General features: G+C 38.2%; 2 protein-coding genes across 2 annotated transcripts; both read left to right on the top strand.

The window, feature by feature from the left end:
• The first annotated feature begins 1,286 nt into the window (after positions 1-1,286).
• On the top strand, positions 1,287-1,895 carry LOC130591820 (uncharacterized). Its single transcript, XM_057395753.1, has one exon. It carries the CDS (start codon positions 1,287-1,289, stop codon positions 1,893-1,895), a length of 609 nt encoding a protein of 202 aa, XP_057251736.1.
• Positions 1,896-5,684: 3,789 nt separating this feature from the next.
• On the top strand, positions 5,685-6,246 carry LOC125498658 (secreted RxLR effector protein 161-like). Its single transcript, XM_048646910.1, has 2 exons — positions 5,685-5,734; positions 5,781-6,246. Exons 1-2 carry the CDS (start codon positions 5,685-5,687, stop codon positions 6,244-6,246), a joined length of 516 nt encoding a protein of 171 aa, XP_048502867.1.
• Positions 6,247-13,922: the final 7,676 nt, after the last annotated feature.

Below are 13,922 nucleotides of genomic sequence, written 5' to 3'. Positions count from 1 at the left end.
GGGTGTGTTTTGATGCAACATGGCAAAGTAGTAGCCTATGCGTCGAGACAGCTCAAACCGCATGAGCAAAATCACCCTACCCATATCTTGGAGTTAGGAGCAATCGTGTTTGCACTGAAAATATGGAGATATAACTTGTATGGAGTGCAGTGTAAAGTCTATACAAATCACAAGCGTTTGAAGTATCTGTATACGCAAAAGGAGTTGAATATGAGACAAAGACATTAGCTTATAAACGATTATGATTTGAAGATAGTGTATCAAGAAGGAAAAGCGAACAAAGTAGATGGCGCGTTGAGTAGAAAGAGTGCTCATTCGCTAAACGTTTTGATTTTGGCAAATGATTTGTGTGAGGAGATCAAGAGATTGAGTTTGTAAATAGTTGAACCCGGTTATGTGAATGCTCAATTGAATGCTCTTACTGTTGGACCGGACATATTTGAGGAGATTTAGGAGAAACAAGCTGCAGATATGTGGTTGAGCAAGTTAAGAGAGAGAAAAGAAAACGGTCAAGCACCAGAGTTCGAGATTGATGACAATGGCGTTGCGAAGTATAAACGAAGATTGTGTGTACCACAAGACGAGGAACTCAAAACGAGAATCCTAAGGGAAGCCCATAGCTCGCCGTATTCTATACATCCAGGAGGAGATAAGCTTTATAAGGATTTGAAGAAGCACTTTTGGTGGCCTAGAATGAAGCAAGAAGTAGCCGACTTCGTGTCAAAATGTTTAACCTGCCCAAAAGGTGAAAATACAATATATGAAGCCTGGAGGAAAATTACAACCGTTGGAAGTGCCAGGATGGAAATGGGAATCTATCTCAATGGATTTCATCATGGGATTACCGAATACGAGGTCAGAAAAGAATGCAATATGGGTAATAGTGGATCGTTCGACCAAGACGGCAAGATCCGTAGCGATGAAGGATACTTGGTCGTTAAAACAATTGGCTGATGCTTATTTTAATGAGGTTGTTAGGCTACATGGTGTTCCGAAGGACATCGTTTCGGATAGAGACTTGAGATTCTTATCTAAGTTCTGGAAACAGCTCTAGACAACCATGGGTACACTATTGAAATCCAGCACAACTTTTCACCCAGCAACAGACGGTCAAACAGAGAGAACCATTCAGACCTTGGAGGATATGTTGAGAGCATGCGTGATGGATTTCGAAGGATATTGGGATGATCATTTGATGTACATTAAGTTTTCGTACAACACTATCACTCGAGCATAGGAATGGCACCTTATGAGGTATTGTATGGACGGAAATGTAGGAGTCCTATATGTTGGAACGATGTGAACGAATCGTTGAATTTAGGACCGGAAATGATAGAAGAGACTACCAACAAGGTGAAGTTGATTCAAGAGCGTATGAAAGCAGCTTAAGATCGACAAAAATCGTATGCCGATCAAAGGAGACGAGATTGGAATTTGTAGTTGGAGAGAAAGTGTTGCTGAAAGTTTCACCAACCAAGGGAGTAATGAGGTTCGGTAGGAAAGGAAAGCTAAGTCCTTGTTATATTGGACCCTATGAGATATTGGAAAGAATTGGACAAGTGGCTTATAGGTTAGCCTTACCTACAGAATTAGCCAAGGTTCATAATGTTTTTCATGTGTCTCAACTTCGTAAATACATCTCTGACCCCTCCCATGTTATTCAACCTGAAACCATTGAACTAGATGAGACCCATACTTTTGAAGAACGTCCTGTTAGAATCCTTGATTCCAAAACGAGAAATACCCGAAACAAGGCAATAAAGTTAGTTAAGGTTTTATGGTCTAATCATCAAACCGAGGAAGCAACGTGGAAAACAGAAGACGGAATGAGAAAGTGTTATCCTGAACTCTTTTCTGAGGTACGATTATCGAGTTTCGGGGACGAAACTTCTTAAGGGGGACCGAATGTAATACTCACAAAGCGCAGAACTAATGTTTCGTTAATATTAAATATCTAACTTTAAAGTTCGAGGACGAACTTTGTTTTTAAGGAGGAGTAGATGTAATACCCCGAATTTTCAGAAATTATTATTTATTAAGGCTTAATATTATTTTCACTCAAAATTTATTTTATGATAATGCGATTTTATTTGATAACTATGTTTATTAAAATAATGATTTCATTTAGTTTTGATTTATATAACAAAGTTTAAAATAAATCATTTACTTGTTTTATTATTCATTTCATTATTTCTAGTTAATTAAACTTTTTACATTTGTTATGAGCATCCTTATACTAAATGTCCATTCAAATTGTCCATTCAAATTAGCATTACAAAGCCCAAATGTCAAGTCCTTACCCATTTACCTTTTAGCCAAAAGGAAAAAAAAAGGAAAATAAAATTAAAACAAAACAAAAAGAGGAAAGATGATCTTCATCCTCCCTCCTCCTCCTTTGACTGATTCAAGGCTCAACAACCAAGAAAAAAAAACTCAGCACCTTCATCTCCCTTCTTCTTCGTCCAATTCAACACTCAACCCAAGAAATCTTGCAACACTAAAATATCAACTTTGTCAGAAATAATGGAATTAGGGGGAAAAAAAAATTTCAAAAACAAAACTCACTCATCCACCATTGGATGTATGACCGAAAATTCCCCCCTATATATACTGATTCACTCTCATCAATTTTCTCAAGCAAAAAGACTCAAAAGGTTTGCTTCAATCCTTTCTCTTCTTCCTAAAATTCTGATTTTGGTTTTTGAAATTAAAAATTTGGAAATTTCAACCCACCAATTGCAACTCCTCTGTTTTCTTTCTCCGCCGGAAAACACCTTCGACCACCCGACCACCTGAATCCCGCCCTCGAACCCGGCCCTTATTTGCGGCCCCTGCTGCGCCCCTGCAGCCCCACCAGCCACCCTTTTTTTTCGCGGCGCCTAAGATTTTCCGTTGCGCCACCGACCCCAGCACCACCTTCCTCCTTCGCCTCTCCCCTGTTTCGCCCCCCTCCTTTCGCCTCCCCTATGTTTCGTTTCTCATGTTTGAGAAACTGAAACTTTTAAAAACTCCTTTTCCTTTCTTTTGTTATATTAAGTTTTACTTGTTTTATTTGGTTTTTTTTCATCTTTTTAACTAGAATCCATAAACTTTCTAAACTAGCCTACTTAATTAAGTTAGTCTTTTAGTTAACTTAGTCTTTGATAAAACTTGATAATGTTTCTTAAAATTCTAAAATGAAATAACGAGTATAATAATGTTAGTTTTCTATATTTAAAATAATTGTTTAAGTAATTTCTGTGAGTACTTATTAAAACGATTTCCAAAATAATTTGAAAACCGTAAACTTTGATTTATGAACCCTCTTAGAGATCATTAAGAATTTCTTTAAGGTAATTTGGATTATTTAAATCATATATTTTATATTCATAAAAAGGGGTTATTTAGGAACTAACTTATATCTCGTTAATATTTATTGTAGACTCCGATTTCGTAAACGAGGAATACCAGGATTACTAATACGTTCGTGAATTTAACTTTGGGCACGCGTCTTGAGGTAATCTCCGATGTTCATCTAAACATAGATCCCGTTAGCATAAAACGAATTGATTACGTGATTATTATGTGCTTATAAATTTATAAGTATGGACTATAATTATGGATTATCGACTTAATGCGGATTATGAATACGAATGACAAAATGGATAACGACTATGGATTTGATTATGAATCATGACCTTAGACGATATACGATATGACAAATATGTTTATTATAACGTTATTAAAATCGGTTAATGTTACTTAATAATGTTATGACTATTATTATATTATTATGATCATTATTATCATTATTATTGTTATTATTATTATTATTATTATTATTATTATTATTATTGCTATTATTATTACTATATATCATTATGATTATCATGAATATTATTATTGTTATTAATATTGAGATTTTTATGAAAGTTGGAATTGGTAAGAACTTGTGATAATGAAATGATTATGCATCTGAAGTGATGAATAAACTCAAGTGATGATTGTGAATATGAAATGATTTATTGAAATCGCTATGATGGATTGAGTTCATAATGGATTGAATATGTTCACATTGAATTGAACAACATGACGTAAATGTGTACGTGATTTATGTGATGACGTGAATAAAAAGATGTTAATCACGTAAAGTGAAATATCGGAGGGAAATGATGAACATATTACCCTATATGAGTGGTTTAGCGGCCCCTACAGATTCTTTGGTTACTATGCTGATTATTCTGTTACTGTCTTCCTTCTATCCTGTTGTGATCCAAGTAGAAGGGGTGTGCACACTAGGGACTCTGTTATTATGGCCATTATGATATCTGTAGGTGGTTACAGGGGTTCGCCCCGGCCTACAAGTAGGTGGTTACAGGGGTTTGCTCTGGCCCACTATGTTGAAGTAAGTGGTTACAGGGGAATGACCCTGGCTTACTGGCGTTGTTTTTCCTCTCCTTGAATAACTGGATTAATTGAATTAATGATATGATTATTCAGTGTATATATATGTGGATATGTGTTATGACTTCCAAAACTATTAATTTACTATTTTACAAAGTATTTTCAAACTTAAGTATTTTACGGGATGGAGTTGGAATTACTCAGTTTTTCTGATTTTTAGGAGCTTGTCTGTCTTGTTTCTTTTCAATGTATTTGTGCAGGTGGGTGATCGATCGGGGGAACAAAAGCGAGGTCATTTAGAGTTTTCTTCCACTTAGCATATGATTAGCTTCCGCTGGAACTTTGAAACACTTAATTAATTAGTAATGTTTAATGAACGATTCACTTGGTCGTAAGGATTAATGAATTTGAGTTTACTTCGTTTGTAACTTAGCCTTGCATTTATTTCCAAGGAGATAAGTGCGGTGGTAGCACCACCCGTCGAGTCGAACCCTTATGGATTTTTTTTGCCCCCAAAACCCGAGATTTATCGAATGAAGAAGGGTTCGGGTCGGCGAGGGTGTTACAGTCTGGCATCTTGAGACCAAGCCTAAGAACCAAAAGGTATTTGGGCTGAAATGGGTCTTTAGGAAAAAACTAGATGAGCATGAAACAGTCATAAGGAACAAAGCCAGACTTGTGGCTAAGGATATAATCAACAAGAAGGTATTGATTTCGATGAAACCTTTGCTCCTGTTGCTAGAATAGAAGCTATTAGAATTTTGATTGCATTTGTTGCATTTATGGGGGTTTAGGTCGTACCAAATGGACGTTAAATGTGTTTTCTTGAATGGATATTTAATGGAAGACGTCTATGTGGAACAACCACCCGAATTTGAAAATTCTGATCTTCCAAACCAAGTCTATAAGCTTGATAAAGCTCTTTATAGGCTGAAATAAGCTCCTAGATCTTGGTATGAAGACTTTCAAAATTCTTACTTTCACATGAGTTTATAAGAGGTAAAGTTGATAGGACCTTGTTCCTTCGAGTTAAAGGAACAGACATTCTAGTAGTACAGATTTATGTAGATGACATAATATTTGGTGCTACTAACGAATCTATTTACAAGGAATTTTCTGATCTAATGAGTAGTGAATATGAGTTGAGCATGATGGAAGAATTGAACTTCTTTCTTGGTTTGCAAATCAAGCAAACTGAAAGAGGAACAATGATCCATCAGCAAAAATATGTGAACGAACTCTTGAAGAAGTATGGACTTGAACAAGCAAAGACCAACCATACTCCTATAGGAACAGGAACAATGTTGGATGAGGATCAAAGTGGTAAAGTTGTAAATCGGAAAATACAGAGGTATGATTGGATCTTTACTTTATCTAATTGTTGACATTTCGTTTAGTGTTGGATTGTGTGCTAGATTCCAGTCAAATCCAAAAGAATCTCATTTGACGGCAGTCAAAAGAATTCTTAGGTATTTGAAAGGAAGTGACGTTCTCTGTTTGTTCTATCCTCGACGTGACACGTTTGATCTAGTTAGCTACTCTGATGCTGACTATGCTGGGGACTTAGTAAATGGCAAAAGCACTTCTGGAATTGCTGAGTTCCTAGGAACAAGCTTAGTTTCTTGGAGTTCAAATAAACAAAACATTGTTGCACTCTCAACAGCTGGGGCGGAGTATGTAGCAGCAGCTGCTTGTTATTCCCAGGTATTGTGGATCAAACAACAGGTACGTGATTTTGGCATTAAATATAAGTGTGTTCCTATTTTCTATGATAACACTAGTGCAATATGTATCTCCAAGAATCCAGTACATCATTTTAGGTTCAAGCATATTCGTATCAGACATCATTTCTTGAAGGACTAAGTTGAAAAAGGTCTTGTAAAAATAGAGTTTTGTCCTACTGAGAACTAAATTGCAGATATCTTGACCAAACCTCTTTCTAGAGATAGATTTGAAAAGATTCGCTTGGAACTAGGGATGATCAGAATAATATGAAAATGCCTTTATATTTATCTCCCTAAGTAATATTCATTACTAAGTGTGTCCTGCAATTTTCATGAATTTTATTTATACACCTTAGTTAAGGTTGAGAACTCACATTAGTCTCATAATATTCCCCTTAGTGTCCTCACTAGTACTTTGAGAATAATACAGTTTTGTACAACTTAGTTAGAAGGTATCATAAGCATGAGTTCAAATATTCTTCATTCTTTTTTTCTTTTTTTTTTCTCATAATTTTTGATTTATTTTTCTTCTCTCTTTATTTTTCCGAATTTCCATTTTCTTATTCACATTTCATACGTTACATTGGTTCGAAATGTTTAAATGCATGCCCATTTGAAAAATTGAATGTCTAAGAAAAAGGAAAAGCACCACATTAAATGTACCTTCTTCTCATACGCATAAAAGCCTCCTTCATAAACACTTCCCTCCATCCCATCATTACTTGCGCCTACTATTCACTCTCAAAATCCCATCACATCCGAAACTTCTCATCTACTCTCTCTCCTAAAAAAAAAACCTTAATCTCCTTAGCACCAAAGCGTTCAAGCACTGAAAGTATTACTCTTCCACAGGAGAATCTGTCTCCTCTTTGTGGAATATGATGAAAGCGAGAATGAAATAGAGGTCTCAAGTCAAGCATCCTCTGCATGCAAGGAAAATTCGCTGGAATTGGAACTTTCTTCCAAGCAATTGGAAGACGAAATCAAGGACGAGGAAGAAGTAGAAAAGGAAATTAAAATTCCCACGAAAAGAGGTAAAAAGTTGAAATCCTCAAAATTTTTGATTGGTTTTTGTGTGAATTTGGGTTAGTGCAAGAAAGTTCAGTGGACGGAATTTCTTGACATAGTTAAATTTCAAAAGAGAGAATTATCGGGATGTTGCAGGGCTGTTGTGGGGTTGCGGAGGGTGGGGGAGGGGTGGGGGTGGGGTGCGCGCTACATGGGTGGGGTGGGAGAGGGGGCTGCATTGGGGGGTGGGGAGGGGTGGCGGCTGTAGGGATGGGGTGGCGGAGGGGTGGTGGTTGGGTTATAGTAAGGTTAGGTTTAGGGTTTGAAATTCGAGTTTAAGGTTGGGATAGGGTTAGATGTTAGGGTTTAGTTAGGTTAGTTAGGGTTGATTAGGGTCTAATAAGGGTTAAAACTAACAGCGTTAACTGTCGTTAGTGTAATTCCCCGTAATTTTATGAATTTTATAAATATATTTTAGTATTTATATATTTATATGTAAACATAATTTAGTTTGAAAGGATTTATTTATTTAAAGAAGGTTGACTATTTTGAAAGTCAATGAAATTATTTTAAGGATTTAAGGAAGTTAAAACTATTTTGTTGATCATGGCTTTGCCTTATTGATCCTGTGATGACCCATTTTGGTGAGCAGACTCTTTAGAGCATTGACATCTACAGGTTCGCAGATGTTGCATCATTGGGAATCTGAGAATGGAGAGCTTATATAATCTATTATTATAATTACTACCTTAGTAGGAACATATTATAATAAGTTTGATTTGAGTAGACATTTGCAGAGTGTTTCATTTCAAGTACTTATTTACTTATTTATTTATTATATTATAGTGTGAAATTTAGTTATATGTTTTCCGCTATAAAATTCTGAATAAGCCGATATGTTATCACACTGGCGATAATGCTTTGGTAATTCTCTATGTTTTATATTGAAAAGGTATTTCTGATATCGGGGCGTTACAGTTAGTCACCAAGGGCACGTGGATGTATTATTGTGAAACCGAGGGGTACTCTGTGTATTTTCAAAACTACGAGGGTACCTCGTGAACAAACCTAAAACTCGGGGGCATTTAGTGAAAAAAAACTGATTTTTATTATAAGGTAGTTTCTCCCAAAAAATTGAAATTTAAAAGGTAGTTTGGTAAAAAAAAAAAAGGTTTTTTCACCAAGAACTCTAAGGTTTCTTAATATTCACCTGTTACCCTCCCTGCAACACCCCCAAAATCCATACACGTCTACGGCTACGTCGCATCGACTTTGGGAGTGTTACCGCCACGATGAAACGCAAGGCTTAATAAGAAAGAACGTTAACTCAAATCATTGTCTCGAAAAGTGAAATGCAGCGGAAATAAAAATGTAACTACAACTCGGGAATAATCAACGCCCCTTTTATTCAAACCACAAATCAATTCGTAAATCATAGTAATCTTATAGTACTTAATTAAAATGCTTTGAAAATTCAAATACTAATGACAAATCCCCCGTATGCTCGATATCATGCAGCAACACCAGTACACCTAGTCTTCTCCCCATTGTAGCATCAATGTTTCATCACAGGTCAACAAACACATAATAACACACAATTAGCTATGCTGAGTACATAATGAACCATTGAATGCATATAAACATAAACAATGCAATAGTGAACAATCCTAAGCATGATACTACAATACATTACATCCTTTACTCTTTATTTAGTTGGCAACGAACAGGCACCGTCATCTTACTAGAATCATACGGGCTACTTAATCTTTAATAGACAACTTGGTTTATTAGATGAAATGCAAATACGCTTTCGTTCTGTCTCACACCCATCACCTTGGTATACATACCCCCAACATCGTACGGAACCTTCCGCCTACTTGAGTTATCAATTTATAAGGACACTACTGTCGTCACAGTAGGCCTGCGTAGGAGTGTAGAACAAGTCCCACACTCCCCTCATTGTTCATCACTTGTAAGGAGTCCAACTACAAGCTTATTGCCATAGTTCATTCTTAATACTGTCCATTCATATCACAATAGCATAGAATCCTTTAACATGTTCTCTTAGTTACAATACTCAAATCTTTTCTCTTGTAAACTCTTGTTACACTATGGATCAGATTAATATGAATACAATGCTCATGTTCATAATACGATAGAATCACGCATTTCAATGCCACATATCGATTTCCAATCATAAACATGATACCAAACAATCTCAATAATAAAAATGTTCTCTATCATGATTCTAGGTTCTCAAAGAATAAATCACAACCTAATCATGATACTAGTACTTGCAACTAAACTGGTATGCGTATGTACCTTGTAACGGAGAATTTTCGCTATATTAACTAAACATTCCGCTTATGAAATTGGGACCGGAACCACCGGCAACCACGAACGACGGCTGGTCTACGCCGGCAACCGCGACTCCTCCTCCGGCAGCACTCGCGCTCGACCCCCCACTCGCATGAACCTAGTCGCTCGAACGAGCTCCCTCACAACCACGTGAACACCCGAACCACGCGAAGCCTCGCACACGGCATTCGCACAACACCCTCGAGCCACGAACTACGCTCAACTCGCACACACCACACACTTGTCGCACAACCCTCGGCTTTACGCTCGTTCGCACACACCACGCACTCGTCGCACAGTCCGACGCTTTCACAAACCCCTCGACTTGGCACCCTCCTTTCACGCAAATCATCAACCTTCTTCCGACGCTCGCACAACCCCACCTTTGTCGGTCCGCTTCAAACGACCACGCACACACACACACTCGAGCACACCGCTGCTCGCACACCACTTCGTCGAAGGCGACGAAAAAGAAGGATAGAGAGGAGAGAGAACGGTGAGGGAGAGGAGTGAGAATCTGAGAGAGAGAGAGAATTTGGGAGTGACGGCTGAGAGAGAGAGTTAGGGTTTCTGAATTATTGTTCTTTTCTTATTCTTATTCTCTCTATTTATAGTGTGGCATATTTAGGTCTAATAGGATTCGGTTCGATCTTTTAAATTCCGAAATTAACTAAAACAAACTATATTCTTATTATTCTATTTTTTTTTTGTAAATAATACTAAAATATATTTTAATTATATTTTTTATATTTTATTATATATAAAGAATTAACTCCAAAAATACGGAGTATTACAAGCTTCCCCCCTTAAAGGAAGTTTCGTCCCGAAACTTTGAGGTAGCCAGTTTTAACGACGATCTTTTGCACTTCTAAGTCCCAATATTTCACAAGCGTTTTCTAACTTTCGCACGTCAGGCAAGCCATAATTACACATAACTAACATAATTAACATATTTTAGGGTGAAAGCGCGAAATTCTATCGCATTCTTCCCCCCTTAAAAGAAAAGTTACGTCCCCGTAACTCACCTACCTCTTGAAAAAGCTCAGGGTACTTCAGACGCATCGCAACTTCGGCTTCCCAGGTGGCTTCCTCGATATTTTGATTTCTCCACAACACCTTGACAATTCTGACGTCCTTATTCCTCGTACTACGCACCTTGCGGTCTAGGATCTGGACAGGTTTCTCCTCATAGGACAAGGTTTCATCTAACTCGACGTTTTCATGTTCAAGGACATGTGACTCATCAGGTACGTATCTCCGGAGTTGGGATACGTGAAATACGTTATGAACCCTTTTTAAGTCGTTGGGCAATTCCAAGCGATAAGCGACTTTGCCTACTCTCGCCAAAATCTCACATGGTCCTACGAATTTAGGGCTTAGCTTCCCCTTTTTCCCGAATCGCATCACTCCTTTCATTGGAGACACCTTAAGCAATACTTTTTCATTGGAGAATCTCATATGGTCTTGTGCAACCTTAATCTTTTCTTGAATGAGTCGCACCTGATCCACTGTCTCCTGAATCATCTCAGGTCCTAACATCATGGTCTCACTAATGTCGTTCCAACACAAAGGGCTATGACACTTCCTCCCATACGGTGCTTCGAATGGGCCCATTTTAGTACTAGCATGGTAGCTATTGTTGTATGAGAATTCTATGAGGTCCAAATGGTCTTCCCATGATCCCTGGTATTCTAAGGCACAAGCTCGCAACATGTCCTCTAAGGTCTTAATAGTTCTTTCAGTTTGACCGTCTGTAGCTGGGTGAAAGGTTGTACTCATCAATAGCTCACTACCAAATGCTTCCTGGACCTTTTTCCAGAAATTCGAAAGGAATCGCGAATCTCTATCTGATACTATACTCGTGGGTACTCCATGCAATCGAATGACATTTTTCACATAAGCCTTGGCTAAGGCTTCCATACTCCATGTATCCTTCATAGGTATGAACCTCGCAGTTTTGGTTAGTCTGTCCACTATTACTCATATGGTATTATTGCCTCCCCGACTCCTAAGTAAGGCTACAACGAAGTCCATGGATATCGAATCCCATTTCCATGTTGGAATGTCTAGAGGATGAATCTTTCCTTGAGGTCTCGTGTGTTCACTTTTGACTTTCTGACACGTTAGACATTTGGAAACAAACTCAGCTATCTTCATCCCAGGCCACTAGAACATCTTCTTGAGTTTCTTATATAACTTATCTCCCCCTGGGTGGACAGAATAAGTTGTGTTATGACCCTCACTCATTATCTTCTGTTTCAACCCTTCACACTTTTGTGGTACACACCACCTACCCTTATATCGTATACTTTCATCTTCATAGATCGCAAACCCCTCTGCTTTGCCCTCCTTAAGATTTGCTTTGACTCGCTCAAGTTTCACATCCCCAGGTTGACTCTGTCTTATTTCGTCAAGAAAGTTGGGCTCGATGCTTAGGGCACTCAGCATTTTTTCTACCTCCCCTTCATGAACCAATTCTATCTGAAGTTTAGAAAATTCCTCACAAAGTTTGTCGGCAATAACCAAGGTATTCAAGCTATGGCTAGACTTGCAACTTAACGCATCAGTAATGACGTTTGCTTTACCCTCATGGTACTGGGTGTCTAAGTCATAGTCCTTAATGAGCTCTAACCATCTGCGCTGTCTCATATTGAGGTCTTTCTGGGTAAAGATGTATTTGAGGCTTTTGTGATCAGTGAAGATTCGACAGGTCACCCCGTAAAGTTAATGTCTCCAAATTTTTAGGGCAAATACTATGGCGGCCAATTCTAGGTCGTGTGTGGGTAATTGACTTCGTATGGCTTCAACTGACGGGATGCATAAGCTATGACCTTCCCATTTTGCATAAGAACACAACCCAACCCATTGTTGGACGCATCACTATACACATCATATCCCTCATTCCCGTTAGGCAAGATTAGGACAGGTGCTGGAACCTCTCCTTGAGCGTTTGAAGGCTTTCTCACTCTCCTCATTCCAGTTAAACCTACAATCCTCCTTGATCAAGTTGGTCATGGGCTTTGCTATTTTGGAGAATTCTTTCACAAACCTCCTATAGTAACCTGCTAAACCCAAGAAACTTCTTATATTTGTGACATTCTTTGGAGTAGGCCATTCACTCACGGCTTTGATCTTTGCAGGATCTACTGACACACCCTCCTTGGAGACGAAATGACCCAAAAATGACACTCTTTCCAACCAAAATTCACACTTTGAAAACTTCGCATACAGTTGGTTGTCCCTAAGTGTCTGTAAAATGACTCTCAAATGACCCTCATGTTCCTCCTTGCTTCTAGAATAGATCATTATATCGTCTATGAACACAACGACAAATTTATCGAAGTAGGGTCGAAAAATCCTATTCATGAGGTCCATGAAAACTGCAGGTGCATTAGTTAACCCAAAAGGCATGACCGTAAACTCATAGTGACCATATCTAGTCCTGAAGGCAGTCTTAGGTATATCATGATCAACAATCCTCAATTGATGGTAACCTGACCTTAAGTCTATTTTGGAGAACATCCCTGCACCCTGAACTTGGTCAAACAATCATCAATCCTAGGTAATGGGTATTTGTTTTTCATAGTGACATTGTTCAACTCACGATAGTCTATACATAACCTCAAACTACCATCCTTCTTTTTCACAAATAAGACTGGAGCTCCCCATGATGACATACTAGGTCTAATATATCCTTTGTTGAGTAGTTCCTCCAACTGGTTTTTCAACTCGTTCATTTATGCTGGAGCCATTCGGTATGGGGCTTTCGAAATCGGTCCAGTCCCAGGTACTAGGTCAACGGTGAACTCTACATCTCTCCTTGGAGGCATACCAGGTATTTCTTCAGGAAAAACAACCTGGAACTCTCGGACTATTGGCACATCTTCAGGTCTCAATGGCCATCCCCAAAATGACGTCTAGGTTCGATAAGTCAAACTCTATCATATAAGAAGGAAAGAAACCCTCCCCTATTTTCAATGGCAATTGTAGAAATCTCTTAAAGCAATTAAAAGTCTCTCCAGACGGAATAACTATAGGCATAGAAATCGACTCTGACTCGATCAATGCTAAAGTTCTAACAGTTGAATGGGAAATAAATGACAATGATGCTCCAGAATCGAACAATACTTTATAGTAGTAGAGTTGATAGAAAATGTACCTGTGATGACATTTCTACGAGCCTCTTCTTCACTAGTCGTTATCATATATAACTTCCCCTTGCCCTTATTATCTTGGGAATTGGTGCATGGTTCCTAGATGTCTGATTGTTGGTGTTGGTTGAAGGCTTGGAGTAATTAGAATTCCCACTGTAAGCACTTCCCTCATTTCCTTTCCCGTTTCCATTTCCATTTCCATTCCCATTCTTTTGGTCATTGGGGTTAGCTTTATTCTTCGAGTAACACTCATATGCTCTATGCCTCAATTTCCCGCATTCATGGCACTCTACCT

Source organism: Beta vulgaris, chromosome 6 (genome assembly GCF_026745355.1).
Source record: "Beta vulgaris subsp. vulgaris cultivar EL10 chromosome 6, EL10.2, whole genome shotgun sequence".
Taxonomy (NCBI): domain Eukaryota; kingdom Viridiplantae; phylum Streptophyta; class Magnoliopsida; order Caryophyllales; family Amaranthaceae; genus Beta; species Beta vulgaris.
Note: the sequence above shows the minus strand (reverse complement) of the source record. Positions and strands in the feature narration are given on the sequence as shown.